The sequence below is a fragment of the Tupaia chinensis genome, unplaced genomic scaffold (assembly GCF_000334495.1).
Source record: "Tupaia chinensis unplaced genomic scaffold, TupChi_1.0 Scaffold000023_1, whole genome shotgun sequence".
In the NCBI taxonomy this organism is placed as follows: Eukaryota; Metazoa; Chordata; class Mammalia; order Scandentia; family Tupaiidae; genus Tupaia; species Tupaia belangeri.
In genome coordinates, this window is record NW_006159453.1 from 4,175,508 (window position 1) to 4,198,800 (window position 23,293).

General features: G+C 42.7%; 1 protein-coding gene across 9 annotated transcripts in view; it reads right to left on the reverse strand.

Moving 5' to 3' along the window:
- LRRC8B (leucine rich repeat containing 8 VRAC subunit B) overlaps window positions 1–23,293 on the reverse strand; it is a 104,604-nt gene that overhangs the window by 12,139 nt on the left and 69,172 nt on the right. The window contains exons 5-8 of one of the 9 annotated variants that reach the window (XR_333223.3): window positions 21,031–23,195; window positions 13,945–14,074; window positions 11,599–11,667; window positions 9,406–10,739 (exon numbers count right to left, since the gene is read on the reverse strand). Coding sequence is in view for 5 of the 9 variants with exons in the window: in XM_006140167.3 (XP_006140229.1) it covers window positions 13,802–14,074; window positions 21,031–23,169 (2,412 nt within the window). In the remaining 4 variants the exon portion in view is untranslated. Of the gene's footprint in view, window positions 1–9,403; window positions 11,668–12,017; window positions 14,075–17,523; window positions 17,667–21,030; window positions 23,196–23,293 lie in introns of those variants that run through there. The other 8 variants (XR_333221.3, XM_006140169.3, XR_333222.3 and 5 more) reach the window with 8 other exon arrangements.

The window sequence follows — 23,293 nt, forward strand, 5'->3', positions numbered from 1 at the left end:
AAAGAGTGTAAGAAAATTTTTTTAACCTTTTCATATCCACTACATCCTCAGAGAATACCCTCCAATCACTACTTCCTCAGGCCATCTCCTTGCTCACAATCCTCTCATTGTTTCAACAGAAGTACCTGCTAGCAATTTCTGGTGTATGTACTTGCCCTTAGGCGTTCTGATGACCTCCTAGCCAGGACATACCTACCAATACTGGGCTTTCTGCCTTTCGTCAATTCTGCACTAGGCACTATACTAGTTGAAGGAGGTAAAAATAAAAACAAGATTTGGTTTCTGTTGTTAATTTATTGAAATAACCTTTCCACATTGTTATCAGGATTATGAATAATAGTACTTAATTTCAATCTGGAAGAGGAAAGTGGTCAGAGGTGTTACATAACGTGCTATTTCATTCTAGTCTTGAATGAAGTGAGGTTTGATAAGTGTGTGTGTGTGCGTGCGCATGTGTGTGTGTAGTGGACTTCTGGTTGAGGGAACAGCTGGGGCAAAAGCATGGGAGCTGGAAAAGCTTGGCACAGAGGACTGCCCTGTGATTCTGTTTGGTGGGCCTACAGGAATGCATGTGGGAAGTTCAGCACTGCCTAGAGGAGTTGGATTCTGGCCCGAAGAAAACCACCGGGTCAGGTCACATAGCCACTTCGTTGAATCCCACAGGGCACACACAAAAGGGTGAGTGAGTGCACATTTCCAGGGAGCCACATGTAAATGGTCTCATACTCAAAGTACTGAGCCTGGGGGCATCTTTCAAACCAGATGACAGAGTAAAATGTCAACATGGTTACATTTCTGCCACGGACACCATTCCAGTCTCATGGCCTTGGATTCATTTCTTTCAAGCTTCCACCAATTATGGGCACAAGAAACGAGATCTCTTCCTTTAGATCATGCTGCCTGGCAGCACACGATGGTGTGACTGGCACACTTGTTCACACATGTCACCCCACATGCCAGCTTCTGTACCCTGACTTGGCCACCTGCTGTTTCCAGGGAGACGTGGGTGCCACTCAGGGCCTATTTATTTCAGTCATGTCTTGGCCATTCTTCTTGGTAGGAGAAAAGGGAAGAAAGTACCCACGTGCTCCTTGTGGGCTGGATTTTTCTTTTCTGGTTCATTTTCTTCAAATGTCAGCCAGCTGGATCATCAGAGATGTATAGAGACTCTCAAAGCTGGGTGCTGAGAATCAGGTAGATATGGATGCTGTCTACCCCAGACTTACAGTCTAGTTAGGAAAAGAGATACTAAATAAGTAGTAGTGACCAAAGTGATAAAACTGTCAAAGCATAGTGCCAGTTAGCACTCTAAGTATGGACCTGGTCAGGGAGGTGCCACCCTGAGGAAAAGACCATTTATACCTAGAACTGGGCGGGCAGGAGTTAGTGGGCATGAGGGGCGAGGAAGAGCTTCTCGGTGAAAGAAATGCAGGTGCACAGACCAAGGTGGGTAAGGGCATGCTGTTCAAGATTGTCTGCCATCTTTGGAGGAAAACTCTGTGGGACTAACATGTAGAGAGCACATGTTAAAGTCAGAAAAACACCAAGCGTGTTGCATGCATCAGCTCATGGGATCCTCTGGTGAGGATGATGTTTGTCCCATTGTCCTCCACTAACTCCTCAGTACTTAAGGCCACACCTGGGTAGTAAGGAAGCATCCTATAGTTACAAAGTTTCCACTTTAGAGAAGAGGAAAGGGGCTTAGAGAACTAGGACTCTAACCAGGGTTGGAGATGAGTGTCCTCTGGGTTTTCAGATGACAGCCTGGCTCTGCTCAGTCAAGGTCCTATTGGGTTGGAGAAGTCATGACACATTTTTGTATAGAAAACCAGAAAAAACTACATCGTGACTTTTCCAATGACCTAATACTTTCCCTTCTTCGAGACACAGCAGAGTTGAAACCCAGGCGTGGAGCAGCCTGGGCAGGGTGGCAGAGCGCAGAGGAGGTGCACAGCACAGCTCCAGGGTGGCCCGTGCTTACCAGGAGAGCCTGACAGGCACATAGTCTGCTTTGGGAGGCGGCACTCAGGTGCCCCAAGTCCAGGCAGAAGTGATGCCTCTCAGCCCATCCAAACCTCGAGGTGTGTCTCTGCAACTGTAAGCTTGTTATGTGACCTGACGCTCGGGCCCAGAGCCCCATGGGACAGGAACCTGAGAGAACTGGCAGGATCCATTTGCCCAGGTCAGACTTGGCTGGATGCCAGTGGGAAAGGGTCAGCCTCACCTTTCCAGCTTTAGCGTGAAAGCCCAAGACGGCTGAGTACCTCACACATCACCTTCTCTTATTTTTTTCTTTTCTTTCTTTCTTTTTTTTTTTTTAGAGAGGTTTTTGCTGTAGGGAGCGCACGCTCGCCAGACAGACAGAGAGAGACAGAGAGACAGAAAGCGAGAAATCACCCCCCAGGGGGGATGGCCATGCCGCAATCCCTTCTCCATTCTCCTCTCAGGATCTCGGGCATGCACGCACACGCGCCGGGTGTGAATTTAAGCCACCGGGTCCGGGACTTGAACCGCGGTCGACTACATGGGAGTCCAGCGACATAGCCATTACGCTAACTGCTGGTCCCTCACAGATCTCCTTTTCACCTGTGCAACCACAGGACATTACTTTTTATTGGAAATGCAACCTGAGCATAATGCCCTGCTGGAAATGCTCTTCTCTGTCTCACCCTAAATAGCTTCTCTTCACTGTCTGCCTGGATCTCTTGACAGGAAAGCACTGCAGAATAGCCCTTTAAGAAAATTTCATCCTCCTTCACTTGCTGGTATGCTTTAGGTTCTTTGGTGAATAAACGTCTTGTCCACCTTTCATAAAATGGACTCATTTTAAAAGCTGAAATAAAAAACATGTGACATGCTTTTGCTCTTAGGAAAATTATCCAATACTTGCCCTCATCAACACTTTCCAGTCACTTAGTGTTTCATATAGATCAGAGTACTGGAATTGGAAGGTTCCCAGGGGGCATTGAGGTCCACCCGCTCAGCAGGCTCAGGTCAGCTGGGGCTGTGTACACAGACATAAGGCAAATAGCTCTGGAAATGGCAGGATCGTGAGGGATGGGCAGAGCCCAGAAGGTATAAGAACTCCATTTTCTTTCCCTCCATGAGATGGCCTCCAGCATCTTCAACTTGTCAAATTCCTTGAGCCACAGCTCACTCTGAGAAGCATGTCAATTTCCTCCAGGCCTTTGTAGTCATCGCTCAGCTGAGGCCTTTCCTGATTATCTGAGACAACACCCAAGCCATCTGGCTCATTACCAGCCTTGCAAAAAAAAAAAGTTCTCCATGGATACTCTCTGCTAAGCTGGAAGAATTACGTTCACTACCTGAAATACAGAAAAGGGGAGAAGAGCCAATGTCTTTTATCTTCTAGAAGAAAATAAACAGCTGACATGACTGTGCAACGTTCTAGCAAAATTGTTCGGTCATTTTCCATTAGCAGATCTCAGCAGACGGTGCAGAGCACCCGAGAGCTGGAGTCCCACTGTGTGCATGGACCTGCAAGATAGCCAAGCCAGAAGACTTATGGTGGGACTGACATGCCACATGCCTTGAAGAACCAGCATTCTGGAGACTCCAAGGACAAATGCCAAGCGAACCAGTGCTGCAAGGTAGTAGGTTGCTGGAGCTGCGGCATCCTCATGCTTAGTGGTGCATTCAGCCTGAAGGCAAAGCCAGGGCCACAGCACCATCTCAGGAGAAGCAGCAGCTTATCTAGAGCACAGCATGATTTCATAAGGGCAGCACAACTCGTCCCTCCTCCCCACTCTGAAACCCTCTAAATCAGCAGAAGAATGAATTTAGCCAGAATTGTGATTGGAAGTCATTTTGCAAATCTAAAGTGTCTGCCAGCATTTTCCTATAATAAATCCGTACTCTTGGGCTGGAAAACTGAAGCTTCAATTCTCTAATAGAACCCAAACTCACTGTGAACTTGTCTACGACCTGAAACAAAAGAAACACAAAATGTTAACTACTCTTTCTAATGGGCTTGGGTCTTTATCCAACATCACCCACAGGGTCAGAAATCCAATGTGAGAGCAAATATGCCCATAGATAATTTGACCAGAGAGAGAGAGAGAAAATGAGAAAGCACACCCTTAGGTCCAAGCCCTGAACCACGGTTGGTCATGTGGGAGTCCAGTGCCTGAACTATCACACCACCTGCCAGCCCCAATTTAGATTAAAATATTAAGCACTATGCGTTTTCAAAACTAATCACAGTTAAACGTAAATTAGTCATTGGATGAAATTATATTTATACTGAAGTATATTTAAATATACATGCATGTGTGTATGTATGTATGTATGCATGCACTCATACATGCTCGTCTATCTTACATGTATATCAATCCTTTTCTAGAATACTCTGGTCTATGCATTATAAAAGACCAAGTACTGGATTAGATACCAAAATCCTAGGCTGTACACTCAATCGTACCACTTAAGAGCCACATGACCCTCAGTTAGAGTCCCAGACCTGGTGGCTTGAAAATCACGCTAGCTGTGCACATGCACGCCCCAAATTCCAGGAGGAAAATGGAAGAGAAGGGATTGTGGCATGGCCATCCCCCAAGGGGGTGATTTCTCATCTTCCCTCTCTCTGTCTCTCTCAGGTAAACACATATCTTATGGCAACAACCCAAACAAAGGTAAACAAAAACCCCTAAGACCTTGGTAGTGTGCAGTACACAAAAAAGAGATCAGGTGCTATGGAGCCTGCAGTTCAAAGCCTGGTTATGCTGCAAACATAAATCATGCCTTACAACTTCACATGTTAACCTGCCTGGACCTCTTTTCACGATACGTGGAGTTACAGGGCTGGCTGTGTGGTCTCCAATGCAGCTGGATCCCACATGGCTGACCATGCCATTTGAGTCCTGGACCTGCTGGTGGCTTGAGAAACACACCAGGCACATGTGCATGCATGAGTGGCCAAAATCCTGAAAGGGGGATGAGAGGAAGGAGAAAAGACCATGGTTCCCTATGGTTGGTACTTTCTCCTAAACCTACCTCTCTGGTGAATGCATGAGCAATCTAGCAAAAAAAAAAAAAAAAAAAAAAAAAAAAAAAAAAAAAAAGAGTTAAAGCCTACTTAGGGATGCTTTAAGTCATTTTTACACACCAGGCAGGGGCTTTGGTAGTTGTCAATAACGTTAACTACTGAACGTGTCTTTTAGAAACTAATTTGCTTATATGTGAAATGGGGACAAGAGCCTAGGGCGTTTGGGGCACAGTGGTGTGCTGTGCAGGGCGGGGGTGGGGGGGTCATTATCAAGACACAGCTGTAACTAAAATGCACGCAGCTTTGTAGAGAAAGACAGGCCCTGGAGTCAGCAGATGTGTGTGCCAGGCTTCGGTTAAGGGTAGATGGTCTGTGCAGGGTCTTCAGAACCAGCCTAGCAGAGCAAAAGGAGCACTCAGCAGGGAGATGTAGACCTCAGCCAGCGTGGCTGTGACCTCAACATTTCCTTTTCAGAAAATTCTGTGGTCCCTTCTCACTGGCAAGTTCTGATTCCAGAATTAGAGGAGGAGGAGGAAAATAAAATGTGTAGGGAGGGCACTGACTCAGAAGACAGAAACTAGGGTAGATATGGAGCAGGAGGGAGCACTAGGTCTAAAAGGGCCTGGAAGAAGCCGCTGAGCTCTGGAAACCAGAAGTTTTATGACATCCAGGTGAGAATAAGAGAATCGATGTTTAGCTAAATCTCTGTAGAAACAGGCTGTGCAGACCTGCAGGTTAAATATGGTTCTTCTGAACAGTTGTGAGACTTTGGGATGGTCATGTTTTTGTCTTTTCTGTCTTGTAACATTGAAACAACACACCAAACTGGGTTGCTGGATAGCTTGAGAAGGCACAGATAAAAACCTCGCAGAGTGCCTGGCATGTGGTAGGAGCTAGGAAAAATCAGCGTTGTGTCTCACTGTGTTACTTCCCGATATAGCTTGTTCTTTCCCATATCACAAGCCCAGCAAATTTCTCTCAGGCCTTTGAACACAGACTAAATCATCTCCTTGCTTGGCTTCTTCAGGCTCTCCTTGTTCACAGAGCAAATGCCTGAGAAAGGCTCAATCTGCTATGGAAAGAGTCTTGATTGACTTGGAACAGCGACAGAGGACTGCTCTTTCTTTCACTTGAAGAAGGATCTGAGTAGTAAAACCAGACAAGGATGTGACTCCAACCCCAGTTCAGGGCAAGACTAGATGGAAACTCATGGCACACGTGGCATTTCGTCCTCCCAAGTGGTGCACTTTCGGAAACTCCAGGACATCTGTCCACCTGCTCCTTAATGACTGAGGCGCATTCTGAGAGAAACACCGCTGATGATTGCAGAAAAGAAAGTAATCATGGCCATACGGGAGACACCCACGCCCCAGGCTGAGCTGAGCTGAGCTAAGGGTTAGTGCACTTAAACAGGCGCCTGGGGTGGTAATTTACAAGGACTACCCAATACCATTGGGGTAATTGGAGATAAGGGGCCCGGTTAACTCAGGTTTCCATGTGCAATTCTTCAGATTGCCAAGCTAAGGTATGAAATTGGCCCTACTCCCATTCATCACATTGAATAAGTTTTCTGAATTTGAAACTGTAGCTAGAATCTGCCTTTGAGGAAGAATCTTGATAACTGGAGAACTTTTTCGGTGAGCACACACTAAAGCATTATCCCTGGAATAACAGGCATTTAATATTCTTGCAGAGGCACTCAGTGGTAGATGAGGGTATGGATGTGGCACTGGGGTAGCACTGAACAGTGCAGCCTCAGGAAGCAGAGGGGGGTGAGATCAGGGAAGGCAGAGGTAGGGTCAGGAGAGTGGAGGTGCTCCCACTGCAGGTGGGCTTTCTCAGGAGGCCTGGGAGATTGGTCTACGAGCTCTTGCTCTCCCACAACTCTGCTCCCCACCTGACTTTCTGCCTAGTCACCTTTCAACTCTACTTATTTTTACAAGAGTTTTTAGAGAAAGGAGTAAAATGACAGTTGATATAAAGGTTTGTTTTTACCTATAGAAATCTCTATCAAATACATGTTAAATTTTCAAAGTACATTTTAAAAAAGGGGTGCCAAATTCTTACCCATCCAGGGCACCCACCTACCAGGTCTGGTCCTGGTACCAGGCACTGCACGGGGCTATGTGCATCTCATTTGAGATGGAGTCCCTGAGACTGTGGGCCAATGAGTTCTTAAATGCTTACCCTTGGGGACTGCGTCTGATAAAGGCAAGGCAAGGCAAGGAGGACTGGGATGCTGTGGCTTAAGAACCAGATCAGGAAGGAGGGGCTGGGATCCTAAATGGCAACTCCAGTGTCAAGGGCTGCTGCTTCACTTGTAGGTCATTCATACCTGGAGCCGTGAGGCCCTCACGTCATGGGTCAGAAGGCTGGTCAGGACACTCATACATGCTGACAAACCATAGGAAAGCATTTTCCCTCTGCCTGAGGAAGCTAGGACTGAAAAGTCACTGTACTGGCAAAAAAGAAATTGGTCACGTATGTAAGAGAAATGACCAGGAGGGGCAGAACCTGGCACATGCTGGATAAAAGTGGGTTAAGAAATAAGGAAAGTGTGTGTGTGGGGGGAGTCTATGTTGGCTCTGCAGGTATGTAAGGTAAGCATTAATGTTAATTTCTCCAAAAAGAGACATTGGAACTATATTAACGTAGTAGGTGGTGGGTGCAGCTGGGCACGCTTCTATTTGCCTTATTCTCCTCCCAGCAGCAGAGGGAGGTAGAGAGTAAAAAATGATGTGGTTGATTCCTACATGAACAGGCACCTGCAAAAAGGCAAGAAATTGAAGATACTTATAATAAGAAATCATTGAGAATCTCCTTAGTCGCAGACAGGCAGCTCTGTAGAATGACTGGCATTTCGGAGGCAGACAGACCTATAACTCAAAGGCTATCGGAAGGTAAGGCACAGGGTGGGGAGGTTAGTATTTTAGAAATACTTCACTTGTTCAAAACTGATATTTTGCTCTTTCTTCGGCATGTAGCTATGTGCTCTTATGTAAACATGGGACTGGAGTCAGAGGTTTGGCTTTGTACCCTTTGAATACACACTTCGCTGGACCTCAGAAAGGAGGGGGGCAAAGAATAGCAAGGTGGGAGTGTCTAAAGAAGGAAATAGACTAAAAAAAAACAACCCTGCAGCTCCAGACAATGGAAGTGATAATGCCTCTCTTCCAGGCAAGCCCTCGCCAATGGCCAGCATTTTGAAAACATCTGAAGCATGGAAGTGATGCTGGAGCACACAAGCCACTATTACTGTTGTGCTCATGGGGATGGGTCACTGCCCCATGGCCTGTAGCATAGGATTCTAGGGTCTCAAAGCATCCGGCAGTCCCTGACAAGCTGTCTAGACACTTGCTTGATTTCCTCAATATGCTTCTCATTCCTAAGCCATTCAGAAATGGGGGGGGGGGTCTTTCTTTAACTACCACATTTCAGGAAAGGAAATGGGAGCAGTTAGATTTACTTTTCTTCAGAATCTGGTTCAGAATATATATGTGGTGAGGGTGGGGTCTTCAAAGAGTTCATAGAAAATGTGTACTATGAAAAAAATTCTGCATGGATTTCAATATTCTTTTATACCAAAATAAACTTCAATTCCATTGTTCCATGAACTTCTCAATATTAACTCAGATTTGTTTCAATAGAGAACAGTTCTGGACGCCAGTTTATGTGGTCCTGAAACTATGCACGCACGCCCATGTGCATGTGTGCATGCGAGAGATTTAGAAACATTTGCTTCCTCAAAAAGTCAAATCATGTGCATATTTTACCCAATAACTCAATGTTTCCAAAACCTCCTCAGAATTGCCTGTCTTGCAGTTCCTTAGTTTTCATTTACCCTATCCACCATTCAGTGTTAGTGTCAAAGTAACAACAAATAGAAAAATTAGCACCAACAAGAAGTGGGGAGGTGAAGAGTTGGTTTGTGAACATCTGACGCCCAGTAATTCCCAGGATAATGACTATGGGAAGGATGGGGTCATCATGACAGGTCTCATTCCCTTCCCCCAACCTCCCAATGAATGAGGGTCATTCCGACCCTCTTCGGGTGCTCGCTATGTTTGAGCGCTGCGCGTTAGCCTATGTTTGAAAACTCATGGTACTGCTAGGAGAGCCACACGTGTATCCGAACGTCAACCATTCGGTGAGTAATACAGTGGTTCAACTGCACAGGCAAGCATCGGACAAGAAAAAACAATCCCTTTTGGAGTCTGGGCACTGATAAGGTAAAAATTAGTATGACAACTTTTTCCATTATTTAATCTATCTTTATTTACCTTTTATTATAAAAATTGAATCTTTATTTTACACAAAAGATACCTTTAAAACAGTAAAGTTTACCAAAAACTACTGAATCTAAGGCAAAAGAATTTACCACCAAAATGCAGACTTACACGGTAAACCTGAGGGCCAAAAACATGGAACGAAATCTTACACTTTCTAATAATTCATTACCAGAAGCAAAAAGAAAACAATAGTATATGTTTCCAAATATGTGACAAAGATAAAATAAGTGCCAGCCTTCATTATGAGCTAACAAAAGAAAATGTCTCAATTACTGGCTCACTCTTTCACTGAGAGTGAGACATTTGAAGAATTAAAAAAAATCTTCTTGTAAACATTCATAGTTAGGCTTGTACACAACATATATGCACAAACACATCCATTATAACCCTTTGTATTTAAAATTGCACCCTCTCTGTTAGAGATGATGTGCAACGTGCTGAAGGCATTCGTAATTGCTTTTCTCAGCAGTAGTGTAGTATACAAGTCAAAAGCAAAACTTAAACGTGAAATGAAGTTCCATTGGAAGCATCTCAATGCATACTTTGGCTCATATATCCTATATTAATGCTTTAGTGCTGATGATATTGTCCATATAAAAACAGTAGAACAGAATGGAGTCTGTTACCAAAGGTATCAGTAGATACCTTCCAGTGGATGTAGTAGTGATGGGCAAGAAACAAGATGAAACCAATGAAATAGTTTTCCACAGCCAGTTGAAGATAATTATATCCAAGCCAAGTTTTGCAACATGTTTTTAGTTTATGCCATTTCATATACATAATGTCTTTGTAATGCAAACCAGGATGCAAAATAACTCCTCCTCTCTCCCACCAATCTTTCTTTTGTTTCTAGAAAGAAGGAAACATAGATTCTGATCTGAAGTGCAGGAAACAAAGTGGATCTCTAGTTAGCCTCTCATGCTTTTGGTGGGGGCGAAGGATGTTAGGATCAGCTCTAAATACTGCAGGGATAGGTGGAGTAGAAACTACTCAATTAAACATTACAGACCTGGCTTCTACTCAAATAAACAGATGCTCAACCCTCACTGCGAGTGTTCTAGGGTGACTATATTCTGCCTTATACAATTGCTGATCACAGTTAACGGGGTGGGCGAGTGGAGAAGGAAAGCAAAACACCTTAGGTGAATAGGAGGATGCTGAGAGAATAGAAAAATGAAAAAAATGGCAAGAAAATTTCATTGAAAATACAGGAAATAACGTTAAGTCCACAGAATAATTGTTTGATTATTTTAATGGTTTCTGAACCCATCAGTATTATGCAATATTTTAATTAAACATACAAATATGAATCATGAAACATTTAACAAACAGGACCAAATACTTTCACCATGGAACAATAATGTTATGCAGATAAATCATGGCAGCACACCTGGGCACACCTATGGGAGCTGTCACAGCACTGAGGTCCAGGAGCTCCGTTTACCCTGTTTAACACAAACATTCATTAAACGGCAGTGAGCTATGGTGACATACAGGGGCAAGCGTTAAGACAGAATGAAGAATGGAAATACAGTATCTATGTACTGCACTGGCAGATGTACCCTGACGTAGGTGAGGGAAAGAATACTACCTCTTCCCAGGAAGGCTGGAAAACACTTGGGTTCTCAAGCTAAGGTTGAGCATTTGGTTTTCTCTGAAATGTCATAACTAAGGGAATAGAATCTCCATATTACAAGTAATGAATACAAAAAAATGCCAGCCTAGTATTAACTTCCAACCTCTTGTAATTTTGGAAAAAATATTAAGCATACCAGAAACAAATAAGTTATAAATGTGTATACATGGGTACATGTATGTGTATGTGGATGTGGTTATGTACGTGCAAATAAAAGCAACCCATGCCATTGCTAGCAGAAGCCATAAACTTTGTTCTGAATAACCCCCCCACCCCCATTTATTGTTTGGAAAATGCATATCCATCCTTGGAAATCAAATGCTAACTAAAGTCATATAATTTAACAAGTTTCATTTTCTTCACTTAAAAGTCTCTATAATGAATATGAACACATAAAATAAAGACCTGCCCCATAGTACAGTAAAGGTGGTATTAACACCATAGTTTTGTATGTCAAGTGGTGGTTTCGTTATTCATGTGCCAGTGCTGTGTTATTTCAAAAGCTACATAAACACTGGTGTATAAGATTAAAATTCAAAAAGAAATTTAGAAACAATGGTATCAAGAGCAACATAGTTTGCACTAGTAACTATACCCTAGTTAGTGTATGGAAAGCAGTTTATAGATTCACTATTAATCTTACTAGTAAATGGTTTCTAGAAACTTACATGGGTAATAAAGATGTAGCCGATGACTTTCGTAGTTGAACTGAATAGGTGACTAGCCATAGAGAAGTTCTAGATTGTAAGACGAATGGGAGCAACTTTGAATTATGTTTTGAAATTTTTTCCTATACAGAGTGTGGGATTTTCTTCATACATACTATGGCTAATTATGTGGTCAGCAACATTTAAACACCCCTCTATACATCACACTCACACCCAAAACTACAATAGTTTTACATACACTGAAATCAGCACACGTGACCATCCTGTGACACTAAAAAAAAAAAAAAAAAAAAAAAGACTCACACTAAAAAAATAAATAAAAGCAGTAACAACAAACACCACAGATATAGTCAAAATGTTTTCTGAGGCCCTAGAAGAAAGTTTCATCAATTATGCCTGGCTCCCTGAGAACCTGAATGTTCTGACTAAAGGCAAGTTTTGGTAAGAAGTATAGTTTCATACCGCTCCTTCCCCTTCAGAATAAACAATAATGTGTTAGGCAGCCTTTGATGTTCGATATTCTTTATAGCTATTACTATTCAAATTTCATTTAATGCGAATAATTCTTTTCTCTGAACTTCTGTCCAGGCGAGTGTGGCCGGTAAGATAAACTACATTTGCTATACTTTAAAGAGTCACTTTCATCTTTCTGGAACAAAAGAGAAAACACGTAGCACACATCACCACTTTGTGTTTACAGTACTCTTTACCCATCGTGTTTTCCAGTTGTGTTTAGGTACAGTTTATTAGATTACTTCGTTATATCCCCAATGGCGCTACATCATAATGTCTAAACCCATTAGAGAAAACACATTAAAAAGGTACTTTCCCCCAAAAATCGAGTCAGTCGCTTTTATTCACTTAACAATATGCATTATAATGAAAGACCAAACACAAAGCTCTTTATAAAAAGGAACAAAACTTATTCCAGAAGAATTAGATCACAGCATGAGATGAATTTCAGTTAAACAGATCTACTTCTTTGTGAGCTTTCTCATCTTAGACACCAAATAGGGGCTGAGTGTTTTACATTATAATCGTAGATCTAGAGATCATGCAGACGGAAGAAAAAAACTTGCTTTAAATCTTACTAAATGTCTACCAAGTATTGTAAAATTCAAATCTGTACCTCTCCTCTCCATCACAGTTTTGATAAGTAATTAAGAATTGTACCCGTACAGTTGCTCAGCGACCAGAGAAGAGAGAGGTAGATGATACAGCAGTCCTCTCACAAGGAAACCCCCAAATACTTAAGGGCACAAGACACAGGGCTTTTGTTATCCAGAAGTAATCAGCTACAGAGTACAAAGACATTGTGGAGCAGAATGCACACACACATGAGAGTTACAAACAACCCAAACCAAGCACACTAACAGAAGTTCTTAAATGAGTATGTTCAATGTACCTTACAAAAGTTATTCTCACAGATAGTGAATCCAAGATTATACGATAGAAAATATTTATATGTTTTACATTTAATATAAAAATTTTTAACAAATAAAAACAGACTTTGATGAAAAACAAGGAGAAATTCTAGAGACTACATTAATTTTCAGGCTGCTCCGAGGACAAAAATATCCGAAGTACCCTGTTCCTATTCTAGACAAAAGCCAAAGGTAGGCATTTTCTCAGGGTTCATCATTACTCTTCACAGAAAATCAAATTAAGGAAGACTCAAACAAGCTGGGAAAGGAAGTCAAAATTAAGCCCAAAAGGAATTCTTCCAAACATAATATTTAAAAAAAAAAAAAAAAAGTTAAGAACACAAATCAAAGACAGTACCGAGTACACATCAAGGACATTTATGTTGATAAGTTTATAGTCTTGGTGATAAATATCAAGTCAGTTGAAACAACTTAGTAAATAAGTAATGGGGCCTGGGGGAGAACGACTGACTACATAATCTTTAAGGTAAGAACTGAACGGCAGGGATTCATTAACTTCCCATCCCCATGTGATCCTTGATGTCTACCTAGAACATGTCAATAAGTTAAAGGTCAATTATTCACAAAACTTCAGGTAAGTGTGAATATTGTTTACCTGTTTAATTCAGGGCTAGACACTGGGTTGTTTTACTAAGACACTTGGTTCGTCAGAATCATCCATTTTTCATCGTTATAAATTGGGGAAGTTTGCTTCTCATTTAAAGCCCTGAGGCATACTTTTGAAAAGGATTTTGAGACACGGGTCTCTTCTCTTTAGATCAACATTTATCTAAGCATGTCTGCAAGCGTTCTGTTACAGGCAGAGGAAGAGTACTGAGCAAATTGTCCTCGACAATCAGACAGCTCCGTTTTAGAGACTGACATCCTTCCAGCTCAGAAGGAAGTGTTTCCAGGTAATTACCAATGAGCTCCAGATGAGTAAGGTTCGACAGCTCACCCACCAGAGGGGACAGATTCATCAGGCTATTTTTCCCCAAAAGTAAACACTGCAGCTTTTTGCACTGAAACAGCCCATCTGGTAGCATCTCAATCTGGAAAAGGAAAAAAAAAAAGCCAGTAAAACTATGTTTTTAAAGATCTATGATAATACAATTATTTATACTACTAGCTACCTTTCCCCAAAACTGTTTCTGGAAGTTTATTGAGAACATATGACAATGACAATAAATTTGAAGTAGATGAAACAGATAAAGGAAAAATAAATGTGTAGGAGTATTCCAGGGAATAGCGACTTAGACTATCATAAACATCTAAACCCTTGCTATACAGGGGTAGGCAACAAATTCGACCCTCCACACTCAAATAACAACGTTTAAAGAAAACATAGCTACATACGCAGTGGCCCTATGATAAGAAAACAAGCCAGTAACTCAGGAGGATCATAATTATTCTTGAATCCTAGATCAGAAATACATTACTCTCAAGAGTTCTCATAAAGACTTTACAGTGTAATGTAATGAGCAACATCCTTAAAAACATCCTGAGAGCAGAGGCAGGCTATTTCTTGCTTGTACTACATCAGTTACAGATTGGAACTTTTTTTTTTTTTTCTAAGTCTATAGAAGCAGAGTCAAAAAGACATGATAATATATACATTTCGTCCTCTCCACATACACACAGATCCACCTGAGTATTTGCCGTTCTTCCCGCTCTCTGGGGCAAGGCTTCAATGGCATAATCCATATAACATAAAGAGGTCATTTTACATGTGATAAACAGCCTGTAAAATAGATCAACTTCTAGACAGGCTCAACTCGGACTGCCCCGCTACATGGTAGGGAGGTTGTAGGTGAGTTTAGAAGGGCAGCACCATGCATATGATGAAGTGGGGCTCATGGGGGAAGGATGCCCGGAGGAGTTGAGCACACACAATCTCTTCCACTAGTCACTCCACAAAGCGGTGCGTGTGGGCTGTGGGTGGGGGCTGCATTTGACCCCCTCGCCCCGTGAGACTCTGCATGTTGGCTGGGGCCAGAGGCATCTGTGAAATAATGCAGACTCCATGGAGCAGGAGGTGGCTTTGTTAGAAACAGGGAGGAGAGGGTCACTTGGGGCTTGACCTACATCCTCTGATGGGCTAACCCAAACCTGCTGAGCCAGCTGTGCTGGGAGGTAAACGTCAGGGCCACCCAGAACTCCCTCCTCAAAAGGACACATACCCTTCATAGAAACTGAAACACAGTCAAACTGCATTCAAAACTACTCATTGTGTTAGAAACACCCTTTTCCTACATCCCAAAGACAGTCAGTGCTGAATATCATGAAAATCAACCTAATGATGACTGTTGCTCACACGCACATCCAATACAGAGCTTCATCACACATCAAAGTAAAGGAAAAATATCCCCCCCCTTTTTTCATTCTCTCCTCAAAAGCAGATGCAAACCAATTTATAAGCAGACTTCAATCGAGAAAGATGAGGCAGGGCAATGAGACACACAGAAGGAACATAAGCCTTCCGAAAGCAACTCGTTCTGCTCAGAGATAGCTGCAGCTCAGAAGCAGGGTCAGTGATGGACAAGCAGAGAGGAAAATCAGTCCTGTGCCGTGTGGTTGGGGTTGGGAGTCCCGTATTTTTGTGGTGCCTAAGCAATGTGATTTAGGCAAATCAGCCAAAAAGGAGGGCTTGGTGCGTCTGCATTCAGTAAACGAGTGCTCAGTGCTGAGTGTTTCTTTGGGTGCGAGGCTCCAGTGAGGTGCTGGGGACCACGTGCAAGGCAGATGGCCTGAAGAACTTTAGTCTAATGTAGGCTACCACGTGTATCTCGATCTCATTTCTCAACCTGAGCACTGCTGACAATTCGGGTAGGATAACTCGCCCTGAGGCTGTCCTGTGCATTGCAGGGTTAGTAGCAGCGTCCTTAGCCTCTGTCCACCAGCTGCCAATGCCACTCCCCTCCCCAGCTGTGACAACCACATAAGTCCCCAGACAAATATCCCCCTGGGGGGTGGTAAAAATCATCCCCCAGTTGAGAAGCACTGTTTAACAAAAAAGAGATACATTAAACAATTATACAAATAATTAGTTTGTAAAGGTTGGGACAAAGAAGAGTACACTAGCCTGAGGTTCATCCAAGTCCCACACTCCCTTCCTGTCAACTTCTGATTCCCAGCAAATGCCTTGGTCATTACACTGATGTCCTACCGAATGACTACCCTGAAGCCATTGCCCCTGCTCTCCTATCATATTCTTAAGAATCTTTTCTCCAATCACTCTATTTGTGATTTTAACCTATTTTTCAGCCCCAGCAGAAGAGAAAGATTTCACAAAGCAGCAAAAGAGAGCCTCTGGGGCCTGCTCTTCTGGCTGGAGGCTGCAGCCCCTCAATCTTGCTGCTGTGTGGGTGAGTCAAGGGCTGCAGCCGGGGTAACCTCTCCCCTCTGTGTGTGCAGTGTCTGTCCCAGGGGCTCTCCCTCCTCAGTGCCCAGCTGTGGCACAGGACCTTCACTCACCTACTCTAATATGATTCTCCTCACAGAAGCTGGGAAGCTCTGATAACGACTCAAGACTTCCTGCAACTCAGCAATTTTACCCTGAAAAATCTACTTACAACTTTAAACATGGTTTGCCCTGAAGCTTATAAGAACACCCAGCACGTTTTGTCTGGGTCGACAAATTTTATAAAAAGATTAGATAACACTTATTACACCTAATTCATTTAGCATGTCCTTCTTTAGACTGTACCATACGTAAGCCAAGTGGAAAAAAATTACCCTGTGGACGGCTGATCTGATTTCTTCTCAAAAACTAAAGGAAAAGTTTAACACTATTTGGGAGATGATAAGGGTCACAAACAGAATGTTTTTATAAATGATAATATATGTAAAATTAATAATAAACTATTAAAATAAACAGGAAAAAATTAGAAAACTAAAGGCTACATTGTCACTCTGTATCCTAAAAATTTTTTGGCAATAAAATGTCTTCAGCAAATGGATCAGAGCCCCTAGGCCAGGATGGTTCTTTTTCTATGTCTATGGTTGATAGTCATAATTAAATATTCCTCTGTCTCTCAAAGGTAAAGGACCTTACTTCAGAACCTTCTTGATGTCCGATTTCCTTTTTCTTTTCTTTTTCTCCTGGCCAGTAACCATCATGGTCTTGGGACATACTAACCACATACAACCCAATCATTTAACGAAACAAAGTTGAATATTTCCGTTTCTAAATAGTGATGTCTAAACAATAAGCACTGTCCCATACATGATCGTCCGAAGGAATGTCTACGTTACTCACCTTCTGGTAGGAAGTCTTTGAGCTAATCAAAGGAAGAAATGCTCCCATGTGGATGCCCAAAGACCTCAGTGTACACTGGAGTGGCTTGTAAGATTTGGACAAACCCAAGGACGTCCATTTGCACACTTTGTGCTTCTCCTCACGGTCAGTGCCCCCATGATCCAGTTGCTTTCTGGCACTAGGCTAGGGATAGCTCCTGCCTCTGCTTCTCTCACCTTTCACACCCACCCGCAGCTGCTGCAGCTTCCCATGTGAGTTCACTCGGTTGATGCCTCTGAGGCAGAGAGAGCAGTAGAGCGGAGGTCGGACACTTGGATTCAATTCCAGCTGCGTCTCTAGGAAGCTGCAGCCCTCTGGTGAGCGACTCCGAGCCTCACTTTCAGTATCTATAAAATGGGGTCAGTGGATTGGAGGAGGCAAAGGTTTTCCCTAAAGGACTGGATGAATAAATATTTCAGATTTTGTGGGCCCAGATATTTTTGTGAAAATATCATTAGGAATTTACTTAATAAGACAGAAAAAAAATTCCATTCAATTTAAGTGATGAATTTCAAAATGTAACAATTGAGTATCATTTTGCTTATAATACAGGTCCATTAATATGAACAGACTTTATGTAGACACTGAAATTTGAATTTCACATAATTTTCATGTCTCATGAGATATTATTCTATCAATTCCCCTCCCAACCATTAAAAAAATTAAAAAAAAAAAAAAAACCTGCTTTTAGCTTGTGCCATATAAAAACAGGCTATGGGTGGATTCAACCTTCAGGGTGTAGTTTGCTGACCTTTGGATTAGATGATTCATGACCTGGTGGTCTCTATATAGAGACTTGACTCTTGTTTTTAATCTATATTCCTACTTCTAAATCAAAACTGTTTAGGCCTTCCAATAGGGTTTTATTCCTTGATTGTCCTTTTTCAATCTTTTTTTTTTTTTTTTAATTTTGCCAGAGGGCCCGTGTGTTGGACAGAGACAGAGAAAGAGGGAGGAGAAAGCACCCCCCAATGGGGCATGGGTATGCCACAATATCTTCTCCTCAATTTCTCCATCTGATCAGGATTTGTGGCACATACACGTGTCTGTCATGTTTATCAAGTTGCTAGGATCAGAATTTAAACTGCATGGTCAGCCATGTGGGATCCAGCTCCATTAATCACCAGGCCACAGGGCCGGCCCCTGCCTCAACCATTCTTGCGCTGCAATAACAGCCTCTTTGGAAAATACCAGTTGTAGCTAAGTAGCACTTTCAAGCTCAAATCTTGCCCTTGTCACTATCCAGTGAATCGAATTTTAACTTGATGGACAGGCTCCCAGGCACTCCCCATTCTGACCTTGCCTTGACAAATGTCCCCATTTTTTACAGCAGGCCTATGGCAAATCTCTGTGTATGACCTCTATCTTTTTCCATTTCCTTAAGTCAGTAAAGTAACCTTAGGGTATGTTTCATGGACCACAAGAGATACAATGAAATAAAGGAATCTTGCTCAAACACTTTTAGCTGATGTTGCATACCGTGTCTCCCTCTTGGAGAAGCATACTGCATACTCGTGAGTTAAAGACTCAGAGGAATCCTGCAGAAAAAATAGGATTAACAGAGCACTTAACTTAGTGCTTCTGTGATACTCCCCATGACCATCTTGTGAAAGAAAGGCTGGAGTGCCCTCTCACTGAATGTCTGTCACCCTGAGGGACTGCCCAACACTCTTCTATGTCTAGAGAAATTTCTACCTTATGACTCCTGGTGGAGAAGCAGAGCCCACTTCCACCAAGAGAAACTCCCAGCACCAGATCCTTGTGTTCCACCTCCCTCACAGCTACAGAAAGGGCATTTGAAAGCTGTGCCAATCAGGTGTTCAGAATGGACCTAGACCAGGGCTAAGACACAAAGAACTGGAAACCACGAAGACCTTATTTTGTGGGAAGGCACTCTCACGTGTCCTGGGACAGCAGGTGCCTAGTGCAAGTGCAGTCAGCAGCAATCTTCATCATTTTGCTTTTGCACTACAATTTGGCTGTGTCTGACTGACTGTGTTCGACTGTTTTCTTAGCTTTGCAGCCTTTTCTGTTGTAATATGAGATACTCAACATCGCTCCGTAAATGTACCTTCTGCCTAACTCAAGAGTTGGTATTTGTTGCCTCCATCTACCTGGTACACGGCCCGTCTTGAGAACTGAGCTTTGAACCATGTCTTTCAGGAATCTTTACCAACCACCACTCCAGTGACTCACATTTCTGAGCACATCGTATCTTGACACTTACACATCCAATGTGATGCTTTATTTTCTAACTTTTACAAATAATTAGGTCTACCTCATAGAATCATGAGAAACTCAAGGTTAGAAAGAATCCTGAACATAGTAAAATCCCCATGTGAAACATGAATCTTTCAGGTAATGCTGCCATTTGCTACTAATCTTGATTGATCTGAAAGTGGTTTTCTTTCTGTTTGTTTTTCTAACTTGCTATAGACCATGTGAACTTATCAGAGACAGGGAGAGAGAGAGGGAAAGTGAGAAGGCAAGCTGCCAGGTCTGAGACTCGAACTATGGTCAGCTTATGTGGGACTCCAGCACTTTAACCACCATGACACCTGCTAGCCCTGATCTGAAAGTAGTTTAAAAACCTCGTAATACTTTAAAACCTAAAGATTCCTCATCTATCTTAGAATGGACTCTCTCTTTGTATGTATGAATATAGCCTCAGAGTCCTACAACTTGGCATGAATTTTGCTTTCATCCCCCAATTTTCAAACATTTCTCTATCATCCATGATTTTATAAAATAATGTCTGATTAAGATGTTTATTAGCCAATGCCATGCTCCTAGCTATATTTAGCATGAAATAGGAATTATAAACTCGAGGAGATAATACATTCTAGGGTGGGGTAGAACCAAACAGCAGTTCTCATCTTCGAGTAGAGGAAGATGAGTTTCATTCCTTGGTAAACCCTTTCTAACAGCGTTTTCCCCTACTGCATTCCATATGGACATTACTCTCACTCTTTTGCCCTCTAGACCAGTATGATTTCTTTCTTCCTTTTCCTCCTCTTTCAAGTCTTAACCTAGGAACACTACTCAGTCATTTTGTTTTGTCATGTTTCAGTCAAGTTTTCTTTAACTTGGCTTTACTGTTGCAAATTATGGTTCATTTTTAAGCATGGGTGCCAGAAAAAGCTTCCAAGCAGCTCTTGTGTTGCATTACTGAGGCAGGCCTTTCATTTTGAATTGTCTCTCCAGACATGCATGCAGATTTCAAGTCTTTATTATAGCATCACAAAAAGGATTTATGAATAATTCATGATCCCAGCATTTTTAAACAAAAAGCTATGGTATTATGACAGATTTGAAAAACGGAAAAGTTTTACCAAACTTTCTAAGTAGTTAAACCCTTTCCAGAGCAAAAAAGTAAGTGCTACCATTACTAATTAGTTTGAAATATTTTGACTGTGATGTTTATGTAGAAAAGGCAAAAAGAGCATCAAGAGAACTAACATTTGTTGAGTATTTTATGCCAGAAACTAGGCTAAATACTTATATATTTTATAAAGATCTCCACGACTACTTGTAAGTGAGATTAAAAACCGGTGCTCAGTGTTTTTTAATTTGTCCAAGATCACATGGGATTGGGCTTGATTCAGAGCCTTTAGTATGACTTAAGTCCAAAAAAAAAACTACATTACAAACTGCAAGCACAGCATATACTCAAGAGACTGGCTGAATAAAGATTAGAATGGATTTACTTACATTGTTGTTGGTCACAGCAAAGTACTGCAGATTACTCAGATACTGGATTTCTTCTGGAATGAAGGTCAGGTGGTTATAGCTTAAATCCAAATAGTGTAGTTTGGTGCATAGGAAAAGCTGCAAGGGCAGATTCTCAATATTATTATGGTCCAAGAAGAGCTGCTCTAGGTTAGATAATGCCCCAATCTGGGCAGGAATATAAGCAATGTTATTGTGCCATAGTTTTAAGCAGGAAAGATTCTGAAGATGCTGAAAGCTAATGATCTCTTCCACGGTTTTAAGGTTATTTTCCTTCAGGTCTAGCTCATGCAAATTGTTCAGGCTGAAAATGGAGTGTGGAATGCGTTCCAGGTCACAGCTGAGCAGTTCCAGGCTCTTCAGGTTGACCATCTTTTTCAAGTTGTTCAACATGACCAGTTTGCTTCCTTCGTTATCTAGCGACAGCTTCTGCAGTGAAGGCAGGAGGTCTGTCACAACTTGTGGGATCCGGGAGAGGCTGCTCTTCAAGTAGAGGGTCCTCAAATTTTTTAAGTCCTGAAAGCCCTCCAACTGCATGGTACTCAGCTGCTCAGGGAGGACACAGCCCGACAGATAAAGTTCTCTGAGATTCTTCAGATGAAATACCCAGCGTGGGATTTTTCCCATCTCAGTGAATTTCAGACGGAGGATTTTTAAATTCTCCTCCAGAAAGGCCAATGCAGGATGGTCGACCACCAGAGACGAATGGCACACATGCAGCTCCCTGAGGTTGACCAGCTGGGAGACTGCGGGAGGCAACTTGACCTCAGGGATGAGCTCTAGGATCAGCACTTCCATTTCGGTTAACTCAAAGACATTGTCGGGAAGACCACTGAGCATAAAAAGATGCAGTTCTACCTTGTCCTGGGCATTTTTCACAAGCTTACTTTTCAGTTTCTCCACGGTCCATTCGTTATTGAGATTGATCTGTTTAAGTTTGTTCTCACTGACCTCTGAGAGAAATATGGAGAAGCGTTTGGAATAAAGAGGATCATACTGGTCAGCAAGATGAAGGATGAAGGCAAAGTCGTTCTTAACATCAGGGATATCACTGTAGTTGCTCTTTTCTCTTAATGCCTCAAAGGAATATTGCTTCAGGGAACTCCTCAACATCCACCACAAGCTGTAGGAGGAGGTGAGACCATAAAGTATAACCAAGATGACATAGAACGAAGCCAGGACCTTAAATATTTCTGCTAAGGAGTAGACACACTGGTAGCGCTTATATCCTGTAAAAGCCTGCACATCAACTGAACAGTCGATTTCCAGACTGATGTAGGTTAAGAAGTATGGAACATACGTTATGATGAGGACAAACAAAATGACTTTGACTATAATTTGCTTCAGGTACACTCTATAAATGATGTCCTTCTGCTCCACGTGCAGGCGGAATCTCTTCACCTTTTCAAAGATGGCTTTGGCCTGCTCGCCCTCCTTCTTGTCCAGGACACTGGAAGTTGAGCTTTCTATGCCGGCGGACTCCAAGCCTGTCTGTGGGTATGGCAACGACTGCTTGCTCGAATCAATGTCAGCTGAACACCCTGAGGTCGAAAGCAAAGTCTTGGACTTGGAGAGTTTCCGGGGCCTGACCGACTGCTCGGCCACCGTTTCTGAAAGGGCGCGGGTGGTCCACGGAGAATCAAAGCACTTGTGAAGGATGGCCACAAAATGCTCGAGCCTGGAACTGGTACTGGGGTAGTGAAGCCAAAAGTTGCTGCAGGCTGCAAAGATGAGCGTGTGCAAGAGCACCAGGTAGGGGAAGAACTTTGCAAACCAATGGAGCTGCTTCTCGTAACAGACGGCATCGATGTAGGAGTACTGCTGGCGGTGGAGGTCATTCTGGATCCGGAGGGGGAGCGGGAGTGGTGTCCCAGGATTAGAGGACATGTTCACGCTAACTTTCAGGATGTCCCAAGGCACGGCACAGTGATTGTCGAATTCCACTTTGCATGGAAGACAGCACAGAACCCTGCTCTGCGTGAGCTGGAGTGCTCCGGCCAGCACAGCCACCAGCAGCATGATCAGGGTGATGTAATACCAGAAGACGTCCCACCATGGTTTTAGGATGTGGTAAGATGACTGGGCGTCTGCGAGACATTTTAGCTCTGTTAGTGTAATCATGACTTTCCCTTATAGAAGTACAGAAACTGGAAGAGGAAAATAAAGAAACACTTCTGAAGCAACTACTCAAAGAAGCATTGACTCTAATGCTTGGGTATACATGCTGTCCTCCCGCCCCCCCCCA